At 42.3% G+C, this 22,587-nt stretch overlaps 1 protein-coding gene across 1 annotated transcript in view; it reads right to left on the bottom strand.

Moving 5' to 3' along the window:
- fer1l4 (fer-1 like family member 4) overlaps positions 1-22,587 on the bottom strand; it is a 293,664-nt gene that overhangs the window by 172,613 nt on the left and 98,464 nt on the right. The window contains 4 exon segments of the mRNA XM_034164544.1: positions 7,906-8,030; positions 8,393-8,497; positions 8,500-8,587; positions 8,656-8,808. Of these exon segments, the coding sequence (XP_034020435.1) occupies positions 7,906-8,030; positions 8,393-8,497; positions 8,500-8,587; positions 8,656-8,808 (471 nt within the window).

Here is a 22,587-nt window from a genome sequence, read left to right as displayed (position 1 = left end):
TTCATTAAAAGAGACTGGTGTTAAGTTTAAAATGTGAATATAATTCTATGCAATATTTGTGAAATATGGTGCTATGGAAATTTATGTATTTTTGTGTGTCCATTTCATAGTTTTCACAGTGTCAAATGTCAGTGGTGAAAAAAAAGGGAGGAGAGAAATTAAAGCTGCACCAGTCGAAGCTCTCTGCATCTTGCTTTATTATTACAAGCGGGCCGCTACAGTCTTATTTATAAATCTAGGTTTAGCTTATTAGCTGTTGGGGGTCACAAATATAGCTTGTTTGAGCATCTGATTCTCCGCTTTGCTCAGGTTATTACGCATTGCCAAGGTCAGAAGAATAAAAATCAGTCGTATTACTTTGTCACTGTATATAGGCCTTCTGGGCCATATTCTGAATTCTTAGATGAATTTGGTGCGTTCATCTCTAACTTGTCAATGAGTGCAGATAACATTCTGATCTTAGTGACTTAAGGTTTCATATAAATAAGTCTTCTGATCCCTTCTGCAAATCATTTATGGAATTGTGGATGCATTAGGATTTCATCAATGCATTCAGGACTCAACGCACATTCGTGGAAATACCCTGGATTTGGTTCTTGCACATGGTATTGCTGTCACGAATATTGACATCATGCCTCTTACGTCAGTGGTCTCTGATCACTCACTAAGTTTGCTGCAGTGTTTTGTGGAACAACAACCTTATTCATCACTACGGCGATGCATCAACTCCTCAACTAAGACTGAACTCCAAGCTAGACTGCCTGATGTCTTAGCTTTACATCTGGCAAATACCCAGTCAATAGAGAGTCTTGTGGATAGTTTAAACTCAGTGCTCAAAATTACATTCCACATGATTGTGTCGCCTTTATTAAAACCATGCCCCCCCAATCACTGTCACCTTGGTTCAGTGATTACTTGCGTGACCTCAAGCATAAAGCAAGAGGTCTAGAATGGAATTGGCGTAGTTCAAAATTAGAAGTATTCCACCTTGCGTGGCGTGATGCTATCTTAGACTATAAGCATGCACTACTGGCTACAAAGTGGACCTATTACTCTGATTTGATCAACAAAAAACCCTATTGAGGTGGGCACCACTACTGAGGTATTACCTAGATTACAGAATTTGATAGTAATCTCACTAGGCATGCTGATGAACTCGTAACGTCTACAAAAAGCACAACCTGTTTATTTGATCCTATACCAACAAAACTGTTTAAGGACCTGTGGCCCCCTCTTGGGCCGACTGTGCTGGAAATTATTAATCTTTCTTTAACTTCTGGATCTGTTCCTAAATGTTTCAAATCTGCAGTGATTAAACCATTACTTAAGAAACCTAATCTTGACCCTAGTGTATTGAAAAACTATCAGCCCATATCAAATCTATCATTTTGCTGTAAAATTCTGAAAAAGTGGTGTCCACGGCAGGTGGTGGACTATCTTACTGAAAATAATCTCTTTGAGCCACTGCAGTCTGCTTTTAGAAAATATCATTCCACAGAGACAGCTCTCACTAAAGTGGTGAATGATCTTCTGCTTGCAATGGATTCAGACACCACTACGGTTCTGCTGCTGTTAGATCTCAGTGCTGCATTTGATACAGTGGATCATCATATTCTACTTGATCGGCTGGAAAATCATTTTGGGATTACTGGGAGTGCCCTTGCATGGCTGACGTCATACTTGACCAGTCGTTCTCACTGTGTTTGTACAGTAACACTACCTAAACCTTAGTGACATGAAATTTGGGGGTTCCACAGGGGTCCGTCTTAGGCCCCCTCCTACTTTTATCCCTTTATATAGCACCCCTTGGGCACATATTGCAGCGTTTTGGGATTACCTTTCACTGCTATGCTGATGATACTCAGTTATACATGCCGATAACTGCTGGTAATCTCGTTCACATAAAATCCTTAGAAGATTGCCTTGCATCAGTGAGAAGTTGGATGTCTAGAAACTTCCTGCTTTTAAACTCTGATAAGACTGAAATGATGGTTCTTGGTCCAGTGAGATATCGGCAATCAATTTGACCAGTTAATTGCTTAGCCTAGGCTCGTGTGTCATACATCACACTGACAAAGTGAGGAACCTTGGGGTAATTTTTGATTCTACATTGTCCTTTGGCTTCACATTAGAAATATTATGAGGACTGCTTTCTTCCACTTGCGAAATATAGCAACGATTTGTCCCATTCTGTCTTTGGCTGATGGTGAGACCCTGATCCATGTGTTTATCTCTTCTAGATTGGAATCCTGCAATATTCTATTTTCAGGTTACCACAGTCCAGCATTAGGGGTCTCCAATTGGTTCAAAATGCTGCAGCCAGACTTTTGACACAAAGCAGAAGGTTCGACCACATTACACCCAATTTGGCGTCTCTTCACTGGCTTCCTGTCCCAGTGAGATCAGAATTTAAGGTTCTGCTACTAGTCTATTGTTCACGGTCTGGCAAGCTGACTAAATTAAACCCTACGTACCGGCCTGGGCTTTGCGTTCTCAGGGTGCAGGACTACTTTGTGTCCCTTGGGTGAATAAAAAGTCTGTAGGTCACAGAGCTTTCTCTTATTGTGCCCCTGTTCTGTGGAATGATCTCCCTGCTTCAATAAAACAGTCACATTCTGTGGAGACTTTCAAGTCCAGACTTAAGACGCACTTATTTTCCCTTTCGTATGGCTAGCATACTGGCATAATTTTGTTCTATGCTTTTTACTCTTTTAAATTAATTTTGTTACTAAACAGAGCGGGCCGTGGCCTCAACTTTACCTAAATTCTGGGTCTTTTAGTGAAGTTTAGGGCTAGTGGCCAGTGATCACCTTAGTATTTCTCTGTTTTCTTGTTGTTTAATGCTGACAAATTATACTGTATTTCTTGTCTTTCTGATGCCTGATTCTGTTTTTTCTCTCTGTTTAAGGTGCAGCTCCATCCAGACATGGGTGTGGTATTTATGCTGGAGACCCTCCTGTCTTGTGCACCAACAGCTTTTCCTGTACAACCCCTGGCAAAAATTATGGAATCACCGGCCTCGTAGGATGTTCATTGAGTTGTTTAATTTTGTAGAAAAAAAGCAGATCACAGACATGACACAAAACTAAAGTCATTTCAAATGGCAACTTTCTGGCGTTAAGAAACACTATAAGAAATCAGGAAAAAAAATTGTGGCAGTCAGTAACGGTTACTTTTTTAGACCAAGCAGAGAGAAAAAAATATGGAATACTCAATTCTGAGGAATAAATGATGGAATCATGAAAAACAAAAGAACGCTCCAACACATCACTAGTATTTTGTTGCACCACCTCTGGCTTTTATAACAGCTTGCAGTCTCTGAGCCATGGACTTAATGAGTGACAAACAGTACTCTTCATCAATCTGGCTCCAACTTTCTCTGATTGCTGTTGCCAGATCAGCTTTGCAGGTTGGAGCCTTGTCATGGACCATTTTCTTCAACTTCCACCAAAGATTTTCAATTGGATTAAGATCCGGACTATTTGCAGGCCATGACATTGACCCTATGTGTTTTTTTGCAAGGAATGTTTTCACAGTTTTTCCTCTATGGCAAGATGCATTATCATCTTGAAAAATGATTTCATCATCCCCAAACATCCTTTCAATTGATGGGATAAGAAAAGCGTCCACAATATCAACGTAATCTTGTGCATTTATTGATAATGTAATGACAGCCATCTCCCCATTGCCTTTACCTGACATGCAGCCCCATATCATCAATGACTGTGGAAATTTACATGTTCTCTTCAGGCAGTCATCTTTATAAATCTCATTGGAACGGCACCAAACAAAAGTTCCAGCATCATCACCTTGCCCAATGCAGATTCGAGATTCATCACTGAATATGACTTTCATCCAGTCATCCACAGTCCACGATTGCTTTTCCTTAGCCCATTGTAACCTTGTTTTTTTCTGTTTAGGTGTTAATGATGGCTTTCATTTAGCTTTTCTGTATGTAAATCCCATTTCCTTTAGGCAGTTTCTTACAGTTCTGTCACAGACGTTGACTCCAGTTTCCTCCAGTTTCCTCCCATTCGTTCCTCATTTGTTTTGTTGTGCATTTTCAATTTTTGAGACATATTGCTTTAAGTTTTCTGTCTTGACACTTTGATGTCTTCCTTGGTCTACCAGTATGTTTGCCTTTAACAATCTTCCCATGTTGTTTGTATTTGGTCCAGAGTTTAGACACAGCTGACTGTGAACAACCAACATCTTTTGCAACACTGTGTGATGATTTACCCTCTTTTAAGAGTTTGATAATCCTCTCATTTGTTTCCATTGACATCTCTCATGTTGGAGCCATGATTCATGTCAGTCCACTTGGTGCAACAGCTCTCCAAGGTGTAATCACTCCTTTTTAGATGAAGACTAACAAGCAGATCTGATTTGATGCAGGTGTTAGTTTTGGGGATGAAAATTTACAGGGTGATTCCATAATTTATTCCTCAGAATTGAGTGATTCCATATTTATTTCCTCTACTTGGTCTAAAAAAGTAACCGTTACTGACTGCCACAATTATTTTTCCCGATTTCTTATAGTGTTTCTTAAAGCCAGAAAGTTTCCATTTGAAATGACTTTAGTTTTGTCATGTCTGTGATCTGCTTTTTTTCTACAAAATTAAACAACTGAATGAACATCCTCCGAGGCCGGTGATTCCATAATTATTGCCAGGGGTTGTATATTCGTTTTGTGAATTGTTCTGTAATTTGTGTCTGTATCATGGCCCAAGCAGAGAGTCATCCGTCTGAAACATTTACTTTCTACTTCATTCTTGTACTCAGTTTTTGCCTTCATGATGTTCCCTCTCAGCTGTCTCCTTTTTTACTGCATTAACTGAACTTTAGCAGAGCAGAAGGCCACCTTCTTTCCATGAAGACAGACTTTCAGTTGTTTGTTATTTGGGAATATTTTCACAGTCTTAGTTTCTGGCACATTGTCCTCACAGAACTTCATGTAAGATGTGATGGTGTCAGTGAGTTCATCTCCATCACTGACAGGATTCAAAGAAAATGTCCCAGTTTGTTCCATCAGTCTCTGAGTTGTTCTTTACTTTTCTCGGACCACATCTGAATCTGCTTATGAACTGTTTTAATTCTTTTGACCACAGTCTTGTATTCAGGCAAAAGATGAATCACATTGTCCCGTGACCCTTAACTGGACTAAGTGGTAGAAGATGAATGAATGAATGAATCACACTGTGGTCAAATTTTCCACGAGGCGGTCTGCATCCCGCTTTATAAGCCTCTGGGATGTTGCCATAGCAACAATCAAGCCTCTGATGTAGATGTGTGGGACAGTCTACATATTGCTGTAGAGTGAGCAAGCAGTCAGACTGCAGGAGTTAAAGTCCCCCAGGACGAGGACGTGCTGGTCAGCAGAGTGGCTGAGTACATGATTACAGCTGTCTGCTCCTCTCTCTCCTGCGGCGTCGTCCTTTGGACTGGGATGACGGTGATCCGTCTGAACTCCCGCGGAAGATAAAAGGCCCTAAAAGATAGTCAGTATCTCACAGTCACACTCCTGTGCTGTATTGTGTGGTCCAGCTGTTATCCAGAAACAAACACAGACCCCCTCCAATGGATTAGTGCGCGGTGGGTGGTGCGCGCGTCCCTGTCTGCGCTGACAGGCTCGGGGTACCATGATGATCTTTAAGCCATGTTTCCATCAAAAACACAAGATTGCTCTGTTTAAATTCACAGTCATGTTTGGCTCTTAGCACAAGTTCATCGCGTTTGTTGCTCGGACGTTAGAGTGATGACAGGCAGCAGAAATCTGCTGTGGCGTCTCCAAGGTCGGTGCCTCGCGCCTCCCCTTGAGCCAGACTGTTTCCTCTTCCCCAGACATTTAAGAGGCCATCAGATTTCCTGTCAGTCCGCATGCAGACAGACTGAAGGAACCCCACCAGGTGAGCGAAGTGAGAGAAGGTGATCTCTGGTGTCGGTGAGGAAGTGTTGCCACCTTGTGTGCTGATCAGCAAAAAACGATCCACAGCAGCGTGATTTTCATTGCGACAATAAAGTGCAAAGTGCAGTGAAGTTCTGACAAATCACATCCACATTAAACTGATGAACTGCTTCAGAATATATGTTTAAACAAGTTTTAAAATACTGACAAACAAACAGGGAGCACAGGGTCAGCAGCAGGACACGGCCCCCAGAACCGGATGACTTGATGTTCTGGATATGAAGAAAGTAGACAGGAGTACAAGGACATGCAGCATAAGGCAAAAAGAGAAATGGCAAAAGCTAAGGAAAAGGCATTTAGCAAGTTGTACAAGAAGTTGAACAGTAAGGAAGGAGAAAAGGACTTGTACCGATTGGCCAGACAAAGGGACAGAGCTGGAGATGATGTGCAGCAGGTTAGGGTGGTAAAAGATGCCCATGGTAATGTGCTGACAAGTGAGGAGAGTGTGTTGAGAAGGTGGAGGGAATATTTTGAGGAGCTGATGAATGAAGAAAATGAGAGAAACAGATGGATGATGAAGAGTGGAAAGACAGTTCGTCCAGATAACATTCCGGTGGAGACATTGAAATATTTAGGAAAGGTGGTAGTGGAGTTTCTAACCAGATTGTTTAATAAAATCTTGGAAAGTGAGAGGACGCCTGAAGAGTGGAGACAAAGTGTGCTGGTTCCTATTTTTAAGAACAAGGGTGAGGCATAAAGTTGATCAGCCACAGCATGAAGTTATGTTAGTTGTAGTAGAAGCAGTGGTGGACACACTTCTGATAATCCGATAGGCACTTTTACCCAGAATCCTTTGCGATCTGTCTGTTTGTTACAAAACCTCAGAATTAGTGCATTATTCAACATTAAAAGATATATGTTGTATTTTAACTTTGTACAAATGACAGAATTGACATTAATGGAGTTATTCTATCAGTATTCACACCAAACCATAAGTCAGTATGACTTTAATTTTCAAGACCTCGCCTGACCGGAGCATTGTGATTGGTAGAGAGTTGGCTTTGTGGATGCTTGCAGGGTGCTTCTGTGCTATACCTGTGTAGCTTCCAGCAGGGGGCAGCATGTTCAAACATAGAAGTGCTGACTCATTATTTCGGTGTTAAAACTCAAATTCAGCTTGTTAGTAGTTACAAATGTACCAGAGGCAACACTGGAATTTATCGGTTATCTGTAACTTCCGATACATTTTTGGGTGGTTTATCTTTATCAAAGATAACTTTTCAATTATCTGTTATCGAAGTTAATTTTTTGGTTGTCTGTGCCCACCACTGAGTAGAAGCTAGGCTTAGAAAACAGGTGAAGATCTGTGAACAGAATTATGGTTTCAGGCTGAGAAAGATGGATGGATGGATGAGATTTATTGTCACTGTCATTACATGAGTGCAACAACAACGAGATTACATCCACACTCCAATTACCACAGACAAGATACAGCAATTAATCCACAATTATTACTAGTTTACTGTAATAATGGCACACATCAGAATTAAAGACAACACATATACATTTGACATTGTTTATGTGCACTAAACTTGAAACAGTCTGTTTTCCAAATTGAGGCGATGTGAGTGTGGGGGGGCCGCAGCAACATGTAGTTGTGCCGCCGCCAGCTGGAGGGGGAACGGGGAGCTACAGCAGCTAAAACTGCACGGCACCCCAGAGGTGTGAAGAGTTGTGGTTTTGTATGAGCAAGTCTGGAGTGGCAGAGAAGTACATGAGGGTGATGTAACCCTATTCGGGGCCCGTATCAGACATACGTTTTTATTTATTGAGAGTTAAACCTTTATCAGGAAATAACTTCAAAGCTCAGCATGGTGGAGCGAAGTGGGTGGAGCTGTGTGTCGGAGCTGAGTGACACATTTTGTCATGTTTAACCCTCCCTAAAATAAGCAGAAGCGGGAAGTCTGTTCCGAGAACTCTGACTGGCAGGTTTGACCTACCCTGGTGACCTGGCACTGTGTGGAGAAGAGGACCTTGGCAAAGGGATCCGATAGACCATCGTCATCAGCAGCAATCAGGCCACGCCCCTGGTACAGGTGACATCGCAGCTGGAAGTACCTGCTGTCTGCAAATAGAGAACAACAGACAGACCTTCACCTGACCACAAGCTTCAGCACCTGTTGGCAAAACCAAACTGGATCTGATCCTCAGAGATACAGAAATCATGCCCCCTGCTGGATGTGGACAGACTGCACCTCCCTGTCTGGGTCATTTGCACAGAACCTGAGGTTTAAGTTTCATGAAGATGATCCACTTTCCTGTTGTTTGCTGTCACACACCAGCTGTGCCACTCAGAGTCCACCTGATCCTGTTAGATATCAGGTCCTGGCTCGTACTTGGCAGGGAGACCTTTTTGGAAAACCAGGAACTACCCACCACAGTCTGGATTTGATTCTGACAGTTCGTCAGAAACACAACAACACTCACCTTGGCAGGACAGGCTGGTGGGAATGTTCCTGGTTTTTACAGGAACCAGGTTCTTGTCGTACTCCAACTCCTCCTCATAGACTGGCAAGAACTCCTCAGGCAGAGACTTGAGGACTTCTTGCTGTATTTGGCCAGACCGAGCCACAGGTAGACTTCCAGCTTGGCAAAGATCTCACCTGATGGTCCTCCTGGAGACTGAACACACAAACCATTTCCATCAAAAGCCACCACCAGTGGATTTAGGTCCAAAGACAGTTAGCTACCTTCATGTAGAGGGTGCTGATCTTGCCGCAGTCCTGCCCCCTCTGTTCCTCCACCAGTGAGAACAGGACAGAGTAGGCAGGGATCCTGACGTAAGCCAGTCTCTTGCTTCCACTCAGTAACCATAAGAAGACATCTGGGATGGTGCTCTGGGGCTGAAGAAAGACCTGAGTGTGACCTCTTGGTGCTCCAAGTTCTTAGAATTCAAGATAAATCATGAAACCTTCTTTTGACAATTTAAAAGCAGAGTCCGATCTTTGAAACTGGATCACGGACACTCCATCAGTCTGTGAGTGGGCGTGTCCTTCTTATTTTTGACTGACAGTTTTTCAATCAGACTTTCAGCTTGATGAGCTTCCAAACCATAAGATGTTACCATCAGCTGGAAAACTAAGTAGCTAGCATGCCAACGCATGGTTCTCCAGCTACGCCGAAGTCAACCAGGTGTCCTGGGACAATCCCACATTTTAGTCAGTAAGTAAATAAAGTTTATTTGTATAGCACCTTTCAAGAAAAAAATCACAAAGTGCTTTACAGGAATTTGAGAAACACAGAAATAAAAAACACAGATAGTAAAACAGCAAGAACACTAACCTAGTTAAAAGCCTGAACAAATGTGTCTTGAGCTTCTCCTTAAAAGTCCCACAGAACGCAGGTGCAGTGGCACTGATGTTTGATTAAGATATAATGTAAAATATACATTAAATGGCCACAAAATCTGGACTCTGGATCAGATCCAGATCAAACTTTGAAAGTTGATAATGGATACCATCCTACGTAATGCTGTCAAATATGAAAGAAATATGATCTTTTTTGACAGAGGTATGAATTTTTGAAAAATCCTTCAGTGTTAAAGATGGGAATTTTTCCAATGATCCAAGATTTTTCATGACTTTGACCTAAGATACATGCATGCATGTGACATGTGATGCAGAACAAACGATAATATACGTTGTGACAATATAATATATATAAGTTGCGCTGGTGATAATACAATGCTATTATGATTATATTATGATACACAGTCAGGCGCATAATTACTCTAACAATGACCTTGAAAATTGAATTAGTTCTTGCCTATCAGGATATGAATCCTCTGTAAGAATCCCAAAATGACATATGAAAAACTGTGGGTTACAGGCTGTTTGCAAATAAACAAACAGGGGCAGAAACATAACCTCCGCCCAACTTCACTGGCAGAGGTCAAGATAACTCCTGCAGGTCCATGTGTAAAAGGGAATCTCAGACAACATCCCCTGGGCAGATGCTGTAATAACACCAAGGAAGTTATTTTGCTCCCGTGCAGTGAATCTATACTCTCTGCTTTGCTTGTTGTGTTTTGTCCGGTGCTGTCTCTGTGTTTAATTGTCCCACAGCGCACGGAGCAGCACACTGGTGTCTCTTTAGTTTATTTTCAGTTGATGCTTCCTGATGGCTTTTTTTATTTTATTTCCTGGAGTTTGTGTCTTTTTCCTCAGTGCCTTTTGAATTCAATCACATGTCCCCGATGTTATCATAGTTTAACAATAATGTCCTCATTATTTTGGTCCTTTGTCATCATCCTTGTTGTAGTTCGCTTATGATCCTGGTGATGGTTTTAATTCTCTAAGTTATTCTGCTTGCAAGCTTCTGCCATTAAAAGATGAGCATCCTTTAGGAGGCATCTCATTCCACATGTCCTCTGCCAGATTGTTCTGGTTCCATCACGCTTTCTTGTGTTCTTCTCATATTTACAGTGTTCTCTCATGAGTATTCCAGGGTTTCAGTTGATGCTGTTTTTTGGCCCCTGCTGAGTACGTTGACCTCTCGTTTGTCAGTCATCTAAAGGAGACTGTCAGTAGTTTTGGACTTTGTGTTACTGACTGTTTTCCCTGGGAACTGATAATCCACTTGCTCTTCCTTTCTGAAAAATTGCTGCCAGATATCTGAATCATTGTGTTCCCAACCCGCTCCCTGGATGCAATTTTGAGTAACACCTGTCATATCTGGACTCTGCTTTCTCTGGACTGTCTAACTGTGTATGACCCAAGCCTTTATTGCCAGTCCTTGACTGCAATAAAGGCTGTTAAAACCACTCAGTGTTGTCATGATCATGAGGACAGGAAGACAAATGGTGTTGGGTCATTTTAAAAGAAGAGTATGTTAAGAGTATGTTAAGAGTGTGTTGGAGGTTAAGCGAGTGTCTGACAGGGTGACGAGTCAGAAGTTATGGAATTAAGGAATATCATCAGTGCATATGCCCCACAGGTAGGTTGTGAGATGAAGGAGAGAGAACATTTCTGGAGTGAGTTAGATGAGGTGGTGGAGAGTGAACCCAAGCATGAAAGAGTGGTGATAGGAGCGGACTTCAATGGGCATGTTGGTGAAGGGAACAGAGGTGATGAGGAAGTAATAGGTAGATATCAATCGATCAATCAGTTAATCAAAGGTTATTTATATAGCCCTTTCCACAGCCCAGATGACAGGTGACCAAAGTGCTTCACAGTCAGACAAAAACATAACCCTCTCAAAAACCCTCTCCATCGAGCTAGTTAAAGGCTAACCTGGCCTACATGCCACTGCAGCCATGAGCCCCAAGCTATCTTTAGCCGGGAGCGGTTTCACCTATATATCCTTTCACTAAGGTACTTATATCATGTCTCCATATACATTTCAGCACGCTTTAACTTTTTCTTGTTCTTTTTTTAATATTATTATATTAGTGATAAAAATGGAGGACTGGGGTATAATTAGTTAAACCTAACAGCTAATGTTAGCTTATCAAGCCGGCTGAAGCACCGTTTATCATAGCTAACAACATAGTCGGTTCTGTTCTGTTTGGGAAGCTAATGTTAATACACAGTTTTGTTGACATTTGTTGTTATATATACAGACGGTTGCCCAGTTCTGGATCACCTTTTTTAAAGTCCCGCTATACGGAGCCATAATGCAACTGAACGTCCTTTAATTGTGTATTGTTGTATTGGGTATTTGGATGTTATTTAGGTGAAAAAGTCTGGGTGGAGCAGCGCTTCTACTTAAAGTGTGAAGCCACATTATGTGTGTTGCAAACATTTGCCAGAAATGGATCACTGTTGCCGGTTCTGGATCACGACACTCTGTCACTTTGGGTTCATTCCTGGTATCTGGCTGGAGCCCTTCTTATGCAGAATGATACACACTGTGCCCGAGAATGTGTTCTGAACACAAAATGATATAAATTATACTTATTAAATGAGAATTTACTTAGTTTCGAAAAGCGCCGTTATACGTTTTTACGAGCAAAAAATGAAGTGTGGAGGTGAGATTTCTCCTGAATTAAAAAGTAAAAGCCCCCACATTCATGCCCATTCGTGATGTTGAGATGAGCCCAAAGTCCACATGGATCACAACTACAGACACGAGGCTGCTGCTTCAGTGATCCACAACCGGCACATTTTCGCATCAGAGATAAATGCGTGCAGCAATTAAACAGTAAGACATAACACACTGACATTTTCTACTCAAGTAAGTAAGTATTTTCCCACTCTAGAACCAATGACACTGAACGGCTAACTCACCTTTGCTATGTTTTAGAAATCGTTACTTTCACACTTGCAGGAATGAGTGAGTCAGAAAAAGTGCACACACCACAGACACTGGGATGTTTTCTCTACTGATCACTAGGACGGCTGGATCCGGTCGAGCTTGTGGTTGTTTGTAGACAAAACATCAGTCTTTCCACTGGTACCAAGTATTAGCTTATTCATGCTGATTACGAGAAATGGCGGCGCAAATGCTAGCAAGCAAGGTACAGTTGGCTTATTCCCGGCTAATTTAATGGTAGCTCATGTAGCTATAGTTAGCTTATTTCATGATTACATTTTTATTTTACATGGTGTAGATTTTTAATTATTCTTCAGTTTATAGGTTCTTTAATAGATAGTTAACAGTTTGGGGTTTCCATTAGATAGCATATAGAATATGTATTTTGTCTTCTTAGCCTACTAGCTATAATTTAGTTTTACAAGTCTGCAGACTAGGTATACGTATACTACAATCTTCTCCTGTATGAATATTTAGGTTTTTAGAAGCTAACTCCTATAATATTATGTAGTAACTGTGTTTCTTGTATATGTTGTTAATTACCCTGATTGTGTAAATGTCACGTATTCACCTTATTCAGGAAGTCAGGGTGGTCGGCTCCATTTTGTCAAACAACTTCCTGTTTGTCACTGCGTCTGATGATTAGCTATGTGAGAACACAGTACGCTAGAGGTGCCTGAACATGAGCAGCATTAATTGTTCAGTTCGTGGGAGCCACAATAACTGGAAAAAGAGGAAACTATCGCTTTCAGAACAATGTTTTGAACATAGAAAGCAGAGATCTGAGTGCTGTGGTCCAGCATTTAACTTGTTCTCTCCTCCACTGAAAGACGAGGATCTCCGGTGCTCGCTAAAGGCGCTGAATTTGAAAAATCCACCCAAACATCCCGATGTCTGTTCTTATCATTTCATGGAGAAAAAACCCACACCACTGGATCTTTACCCAGAGAAATTATTGGACTATAACACTCCGTTGAAGAAGCCACGGTGGATGCTCATGAGATAAACGGGTAAGCTGTGTTTGTAGCGTTAGCGGCTATCTAATTTACTCATTTTCTGATGTTTGATACAACCAAGCACTGCATGAAATAACACCATACGTATATTAATGTTACATAATCTTGGCATTACAGTCTTACGCGTAGCCAAGGGTGGGCCCAGCATTGTCTTGATGATGCGGCCTAGCATCCAAGAGCTTTGTGGACCAGAAGGATCCACAATTAGAACAATGTCATTCACTGCAAAGTTTCTTTTCACCTTGGACCAGCGCTGACGTTCTTGCAGCAGGGGCAAGTACTCTGTGGTCCATCTGTGCCAGAACAGGTCAGACAGGTATTGAATCTGTCTCCAACATCTTCTCCCATACACATCACTCCTCTCAAAGATCCTTTGTGGTACCACAGGCTTTGCTTTCATCAGCAGTAGATGGTTTGGAGTGACTGGTTCGAGATCATTTGGATCTTCTGACATCTTTGTCAAGGGTCTGCTGTTGATTATGGACTCAACTTCACACAACAGTATGTGTAATCCATCATCATCCAAAACTTGTTGCTTCAGCAAAGCTCCAAGCACCTTCCTTACCGTCCTTATCTGCCGTTCCCAGATGCCTCCTTGGTGGGAGGCACCAGGTGGATTAAAGTTCCATTCAATTCCTCCTTTCAGCATTTCTTCTTTGATCTTGGAGTCACTGATGTTCTGTATAGCTTCTCGCAACTCTCTTCTGTGCCAATGAAATTTGTTACATTGTCCGATCGGCTAACAGACACCTGCCCTCTTCTACTGATGAAGCAGCGCAATGCCGTTGATGCACGCATCGGTGTCTAGACAGTGTGCAACCTCTATATGGACCGCTCTCATGGTCAAACAAGTAAACAAGACACCATATCTCTTTACCATGGCTCGTCCTCTTTTCACTTGGAATGGCCCAAAATAATCAATCCCAGTAAATGTAAAGGGTGGGTTGTCTGGTATCAGCCTCTGCGCTGGCAAATCTGCCATCTTTTGTTCACCAGCTTTTGTGTACAGCCTGCGACAGGTGTAGCAATTTGAGATCATCTTTCTTATGGTAGAGTTTGTATGCGGAATCCAATACTTCTGTCTGAGCTTAGCCGGAACATGGTTCCGTCCACAGTGTCTGACCTGATGGTGAGTATGTTGGAGAATAAGACTGGAAATCTTGAGGTCTTTGTGCAAGATGGCTGGATGCTTAGCCTCCTCTGGCATCGCCGCACGACATAACCTTCCTCCAACTCTCAACACTCCTTCATCAAGGTATGGATCCAGCTTGTATATGTGGCTGCTCTTTCTGACTTGGTTCTTTCCTTGCAGCAGGGTCTTGATCTCCTCTCCATATTTCAGCTGTTGACTGTAGCAAATCAAACCATGTTCAGCATTTGTCAAATCTTCCACACTGACAGTGAAATCTTTCAGGCTGTCTCTGTACTTCTTCATCTCTTGAGCTATGGCACCTTGCTGTTTGCCATCTGATGCACTGTTTGTCTTTGCAGTTCTGCTCTTTGTGGCTCAAGTCCAGCAGGATCCTTTTGCGATGAGTGAACCATGCTACCTCCTTCTTTAAACGGTGCCAGTCAGAATAATACGCAATGAACTTGCCCAAAGCAGATTTATCCTTTTCAATTCTGATGACAAAAGACACAGCATTTCCTTTAATCTCTGGATCATCTCCTGGCAAAGAATTTGATTTGTCTGTCCTGACAGGCCACTCCTCGCAGGGTCTCAGTAGGAACGAGGGTCCTTCAATCCAGTTCTCACATCTCATAAGCTTCTCTGCCATCAAACCTCTTGTTTAAGGATATGATTCCTTCTTTATGTTCTCTAATGCCATATACCAACACAGTGCAGAGTAGCTACCTAAACTCTGTAAGTGAGATAGAGTATCTCGTCAATAGTTTACATCCTCATTGAAGACAACTTTGGATGCTGTAGCTCCTCTAAAAAAGAGAGCTTTAAATCAGAAGTGCCTGACTCCGTGGTATAACTCACAAACTCGTAGCTTAAAGCAGATAACCCGTAAGTTGGAGAGGAAATGGCGTCTCACTAATTTAGAAGATCTTCACTTAGCCTGGAAAAAGAGTCTGTTGCTCTATAAAAAAGCCCTCCATAAAGCTAGGACATCTTTCTACTCATCACTAATTGAAGAAAATAAGAACAACCCCAGGTTTCTTTTCAGCACTGTAGCCAGGCTGACAAAGAGTCAGAGCTCTATTGAGCTGAGTATTCCATTAACTTTAACTAGTAATGACTTCATGACTTTCTTTGCTAACAAAATTTTAACTATTAGAGAAAAAATTACTCATAACCATCCCAAAGACGTATCGTTATCTTTGGCTGCTTTCAGTGATGCTGGTATTTGGTTAGACTCTTTCTCTCCGATTGTTCTGTCTGAGTTATTTTCATTAGTTACTTCATCCAAACCATCAACATGTTTATTAGACCCCATTCCTACCAGGCTGCTCAAGGAAGCCCTACCATTATTTAATGCTTCGATCTTAAATATGATCAATCTATCTTTGTTAGTTGGCTATGTACCACAGGCTTTTAAGGTGGCAGTAATTAAACCATTACTTAAAAAGTCATCACTTGACCCAGCTATCTTAGCTAATTATAGGCCAATCTCCAACCTTCCTTTTCTCTCAAAAATTCTTGAAAGGGTAGTTGTAAAACAGCTAACTAATCATCTGCAGAGGAATGGTCTATTTGAAGAGTTTCAGTCAGGTTTTAGAATTCATCATAGTACAGAAACAGCATTAGTGAAGGTTACAAATGATCTTCTTATGGCCTCGGACAGTGGACTCATCTCTGTGCTTGTTCTGTTAGACCTCAGTGCTGCTTTTGATACTGTTGACCATAAAATTTTATTACAGAGATTAGAGCATGCCATAGGTATTAAAGGCACTGCGCTGCGGTGGTTTGAATCATATTTGTCTAATAGATTACAATTTGTTCATGTAAATGGGGAATCTTCTTCACAGACTAAAGTTAATTATGGAGTTCCACAAGGTTCTGTGCTAGGACCAATTTTATTCACTTTATACATGCTTCCCTTAGGCAGTATTATTAGACGGTATTGCTTAAATTTTCATTGTTACTCAGATGATACCCAGCTTTATCTATCCATGAAGCCAGAGGACACACACCAATTAGCTAAACTGCAGGATTGTCTTACAGACATAAAGACATGGATGACCTCTAATTTCCTGCTTTTAAACTCAGATAAAACTGAAGTTATTGTACTTGGCCCACAAATCTTAGAAACATGGTGTCTAACCAGATCCTTACTCTGGATGGCATTACCCTGACCTCTAGTAATACTGTGAGAAATCTTGGAGTCATTTTGATCAGGATATGTCATTCAAAGCGCATATTAAACAAATATGTAGGACTGCTTTTTTGCATTTACGCAATATCTCTAAAATCAGAAAGGTCTTGTCTCAGAGTGATGCTGAAAAACTAATTCATGCATTTATTTCCTCTAGGCTGGACTATTGTAATTCATTATTATCAGGTTGTCCTAAAAGTTCCCTAAAAAGCCTTCAGTTAATTCAAAATGCTGCAGCTAGAGTACTGACGGGGACTAGAAGGAGAGAGCATATCTCACCCATATTGGCCTCTCTTCATTGGCTTCCTGTTAATTCTAGAATAGAATTTAAAATTCTTCTTCTTACTTATAGGTTTTGAATAATCAGGTCCCATCTTATCTTAGGGACCTCGTAGTACCATATCACCCCAATAGAGCGCTTCGCTCTCAGACTGCAGGCTTACTTGTAGTTCCTAGGGTTTGTAAGAGTAGAATGGGAGGCAGAGCCTTCAGCTTTCAGGCTCCTCTCCTGTGGAACCAGCTCCCAATTCAGATCAGGGAGACAGACACCCTCTCTACTTTAAGATTAGGCTTAAAACTTTCCTTTTGCTAAAGCTTATAGTTAGGGCTGGATCAGGTGACCCTGAACCATCCCTTAGTTATGCTGCTATAGACGTAGACTGCTGGGGGGTTCCCATGATGCACTGTTTCTTTCTCTTTTTGCTCTGTATGCACCACTCTGCATTTAATCATTAGTGATCGATCTCTGCTCCCCTCCACAGCATGTCTTTTTCCTGGTTCTCTCCCTCAGCCCCAACCAGTCCCAGCAGAAGACTGCCCCTCCCTGAGCCTGGTTCTGCTGGAGGTTTCTTCCTGTTAAAAGGGAGTTTTTCCTTCCCACTGTAGCCAAGTGCTTGCTCACAGGGGGTCGTTTTGACCGTTGGGGTTTTACATAATTATTGTATGGCCTTGCCTTACAATATAAAGCGCCTTGGGGCAACTGTTTGTTGTGATTTGGCGCTATATAAAAAAAAAATTGATTGATTGATTGATTGATTGACATGGTCTGTGGGATTCTCTAGTGAATTCACGAACCTCCGCTTGGAGGCCTCTCTAATCAATGACACTTCGGTTCGCTATACAAACGTCTTGTATCGGGCGCATCATTTTCAATGTATTTCAAGATTGTCATGCTGTCCCGTCTAATACAATGACTCTTCCAGCTCCAAGTCCAGTTCCTGCTTCAACATTTGGTCCATCTTAACTGCACAGCTGCAGCTGTAAGTTCCATTCTGGGTATGGTTATCTGTTTGAGTGGTGCCACTCTGGGACTTGGCCTTACAATGAACAGACTTCTGATCATGCTCATTGGTCATCACAAGGTAGGTCACTGTCCCATAACCATCCTTGCTGGTGTCTGAAAAATTATGCAACTGTGCTGTCTTGACAGATCTGAAGCTTGCAGGCTTGAAACATCTATTGACTTGAAAACTGGAAAGCTTCTGCAGATCAACCGTCCATCTTGTCCATTGTTTCAGGTGTTTCTCTGTGATCTCCTCGTCCCATCCTGTCCTCTCTTTACAGAGGTCTCTCAGGAGCAGCTTTGCTGGCAATACGAATGGTGACAGAATCCAAGGGGATCATATACCGAGTCAACGACTGACAAGATGCCTCTTCTTGTAGGGGGTTTGTTCTGTACGTTGATGTGAAGGAGAATTGTGTCAGTTTCAGGTACACCAAGTCACTCCCAAGGCCTGTTCCACAGGTAACAGCCCGCTGTCCAAATCCAGAGTCTTGACTTCTGTGGCTCGCTCTTGCTCAGAAAGAGATGACAGAAGGCTCTTGAGTTACTCATCCACTTCGTCAGGTTAAAGCCACCTTGCTACAGAGTGATTCAGATCTCTGGCCAATGTGATTGCTTCTTGATCTGTTTTCTACTGAAGTCAAGCAATCATCCACATAAAAACTAGTCAGGAGTGTCTGAGCTGCCTTCTCTGTTGTCTCATCCTGTTGATCTTCCACTATTTTTCGAAGAGCAAAGCAGGAGCAGCCTGGCGAAGAGGTAGCACCAAACAGGTGGACACACATCCGGTACTCAACTGCCTCTTCCTCCAGACTGCTTTCAGGCCACCACAGAAATCTCAGGAGGTCTGCATCCTTCTCTTGAACTCGGACCTGATAAAACATTGATTCAACGTCAGACATGATGGCAACTGGCTGTCTGCGAAACCTGTTCAGCACTCCAAGAAGAGCGTTAGTGAGGTTTGGTCCTTGAAGTAACTGACCATTCAGGGAAAATCCTTGGTAGGACTCATTGCAGTCAAACACCACCCCTATCTTATTCTTCTTGGGGTGATAAACACCATGGTGAGGTATATACCACACCCTTGGTACCACTCCATCTGGCTGCAACTCATCCTCTGGTACTCGTTCAGCATATCCCTTGTCAAGAATGCTGTCCATAAATCCTGTGTAATCGCTGTGAAACTGAGGGTTTTTTGTGAGTTTCCTTTTCAGGCCTAACGACCTCTGCATTGCTATGCATTTGTTGTCCTGGCACCTGAATCTTCTCATCTTTCAGTGGCTATCCTATGTGGTAATGACCACCTTTGAACTCCAAGGACTTCGTCACTGATCGCATGAATTGATGATCCCCCTGAGACATTTCTGTCTTATCCTCATATCTTCTTTCAGGAAAATCTGTGTTAAACTGCTGAACTAGCAAGTCCTCAATGGTCTCCACCAATATGCGATTCGCTATGCAGGTTTGCAGAGTGTCAGGAGTCAGGCTTGTGCTATCTTGTCTTGGGCCATTCACAATCCAGCCTAGCACTGTCTGCACCGCATACGGACCGTCAACTCTGCTGTTCAGCACTTTCCATGGTTCCATGGCTTTATAGGCCACCCCTATCAGAAGTCCAACATCTCCTTCCAGTGGTGGTAGACAAACCTCAGACAGATAAGGCCACTTACTTAGATCTTGTTGCTTGGGCATGTTACCTTTCTTCACAGGTATGTGTTGCTGTGTCAGCACCCTTGGCAGATCGATGTATGTGGTTCCTTCTAATGCACACACTTCCAAGTCAGTTATGACATGTCCGTGCGTCTTCTTCTGTTGCCCCATGGTACACAGTAAGAAGTCTGTCTTCTTGCCTCTGACATTAAGCTTGTGCATCAGATCGTCTGTACAAAATGTAGTGGTGCTATGAGGGTCTAAAAACGCACACGTCTCCACAACATTGTCACTTCTCTTGGATTTCACCTTTACTGGTACTACTGATAATATGCACTCGCTGTCGCCGGCCCCAGTAGAGCCACAAGTTTCTTGCTCCAGGGACAGAAGAGCATTCAACACTGTAGGACTGCTAGCATTAGTATTCCCATTAGAACCACTGTCTTCTTTTGTCTTATGCAGTACGGTTGGATGTTTGTAGGCACATTCTGCACACGTCAGTCTTCTCTTACAATCTTTACTTAGGTGTCCTTTGTTGAGACATCCATAGCAAAGTCTTTTGCTTTTCAGGAACTGTATTCTTTCTGGATACACCTGTTCTTTAAACTTGTCACATGAGCTGAGTGTGTGTGCCTTCTCACAGTACAGACAAGCCTTTTCTGCAGTGTCAGTGGACTTGACCGTATTCTGCTGTTCCTTTTTCTTAACAGGATGTGTGCTTTCTTTCACAATGGGAGAAACACCTGTAGCAAAGTTGGCACCTTTCATATCACTCTTCTTAGCGCTCTTTGCAGCTGACTTGGGCTTGGCTTTTGCACCAAAGGTTACATCTTGAATGTCACCGAAGAGTGGGTCATTCATAACTTGTGCGTGCAAATCAATGAAGTCAACTAGGTCTTCAAACCTCGCTCGTCTTTTGTGCCGCACTTGTAAGTCGAACGCAGTGTTCCTCCACCGCTCTCTGAGCTTGTAGGGAAGTTTCGAAATCACTGTTCTCATATTGCTCGGATTGTCCATCTCTTCCATAAATTCAATGTCAGTCATGGTATTTCTACACCCAATGAGATACAGTGCATACGTCTTCAAGCCCTTGGCATTGTCAGCTTTGATCTGTGGCCATTTAAGTGCTTTGTCAAGATAAGCCGTGGCTATCTTCAGTTCATTGCCATAATGGTACTGAAGCAGTCTCTTGGCTTCTTTAAGCCCTCTATCTGACCGCATATGTTCACAACTGCGGACAAGGTCTCTCGGTTCGTCACTTGTGTATTGCTCTAAGTAGAACAGTCTATCCTGATCACTTTTGTCTTCGTTTCTATTGCACTTTCAAATGCCCTCATAAAGGATCTGTATTCAAGTGGATCTCCAGAGAACACCGGAACCTCTCTTTGAGGCAGCTGGGATAAGCTTTGTTGCATGACTAGTAGCTCTGTTACTTCATTCTGGCGTTGCATTATCCTATGAAGGTCCCTCTCAGGGCCACTAGGCTGTGGATTACTGGAGCCAGGAATTGGCTTAGCTGATGCACTTGTCTTACTGCGTGCGCCAGGTGTCCTGTACAATGCCCTCGGCTGAGGTACAGGTTCTCTTTCCTCTTTCAATGTGAAATCAGAAAAAACAGTTCTGTTCATATTCCTGTGAGGCTGATAGTGACCACTCATGCCATTATGAGTCTCTTCATATTCATTTAGTATTTCCAATCTGGCAGTAGAAGCTGCAAGCTCTGCCTCCATCTCAACATCTTCACGTTTGGCCTTTAACTTTAATTCTTCAGCATCTATTTCTTGTTTTTTCTTTAATGCATCTGCACGCGCTAGCAATGCTGCATGCTCAGCCTTGGCCTTAACACGTGCTGAGCTAGTTGTAGATCGTGCTATAGAGCTGTGTCTACTTCTAGCACCAAGTGTGAAAGTGGCTGACACACTGTCTTGTGGCTTAATACCATCATTCAATCAATCAATCAATCAATTTTATTTATATAGCGCCAAATCACAACAAATAGTTGCCCCAAGGCGCTTTATATTGTAAGGCAAAAGCCATACAATAATTACGTAAAAACCCCAACGGTCAAAACGACCCCCTGTGAGCAAGCACTTGGCGACAGTGGGAAGGAAAAACTCCCTTTTAACAGGAAGAAACCTCCAGCAGAAACCAGGCTCAGGGAGGGGCAGTCTTCTGATGGGACTGGTTGGGGCTGAGGGAGAGAACCAGGAAAAAGACATGCTGTGGAGGGGAGCAGAGATCGATCACTATGATTAAATGCAGAGTGGTGCATACAGAGCAAAAAGAGAAAGAAACACTCAGTGCATCATGGGAACCCCCCCAGCAGTCTAAGTCTATAGCAGCATAACTAAGGGATGGTTCGAGGGTCACCTGATCCAGCCCTACTATAAGCTTTAGCAAAAAAGGAAAGTTTTAAGCCTAATCTTAAAAGTAGAGAGGGTGTCTGTCTCCCTGATCCGAATTGGGAGCTGGTTCCACAGGAGAGGAGCCTGAAAGCTGACAGGCTCTGCCTCCCATTCTACTCTTACAAACCCTAGGAACTACAGTAAGCCTGCAGTCTGAGAGCGAAGCGCTCTATTGGGGTGATATGGTACTATGAGGGTCCCTAGATAAGATGGGACCTGATTATTCAAACCTTATAAGTAAGAAGAAGAATTTTAAATTATATTCTAGAATTAACAGGAAACCAATGAAGAGAGGCCAATATGGGTGAGATATGCTCTCTCCTTCTAGTCCCTGTCAGTACTCTAGCTGCAGCATTTTGAATTAACTGAAGGCTTTTCAGGGAACCTTTAGGACAACCTGATAATAATGAATTACAATAGTCCAGCCTAGAGGAAATAAATGCATGAATTAGTTTTTCAGCATCACTCTGAGACAAGACCTTTCTAATTTTAGAGATATTGCGTAAATGCAAAAAAGCAGTCCTACATATTGTTTTAATATGTGCTTTGAATGACATATCCTGATCAAAAATGACTCCAAGATTTCTCACAGTATTACTAGAGGTCAGGGTAATGCCATCCAGAGTAAGGATCTGGTTAGACACCATGTTTCTAAGATTTGTGGGGCCAAGTACAATAACTTCAGTTTTATCTG

This window comes from Thalassophryne amazonica, chromosome 3 (assembly GCF_902500255.1).
Source record: "Thalassophryne amazonica chromosome 3, fThaAma1.1, whole genome shotgun sequence".
Taxonomy (NCBI): domain Eukaryota; kingdom Metazoa; phylum Chordata; class Actinopteri; order Batrachoidiformes; family Batrachoididae; genus Thalassophryne; species Thalassophryne amazonica.
The sequence above is the reverse complement of the archived record's forward strand: the minus strand, read 5'-3'. Positions and strand labels throughout refer to the sequence as shown.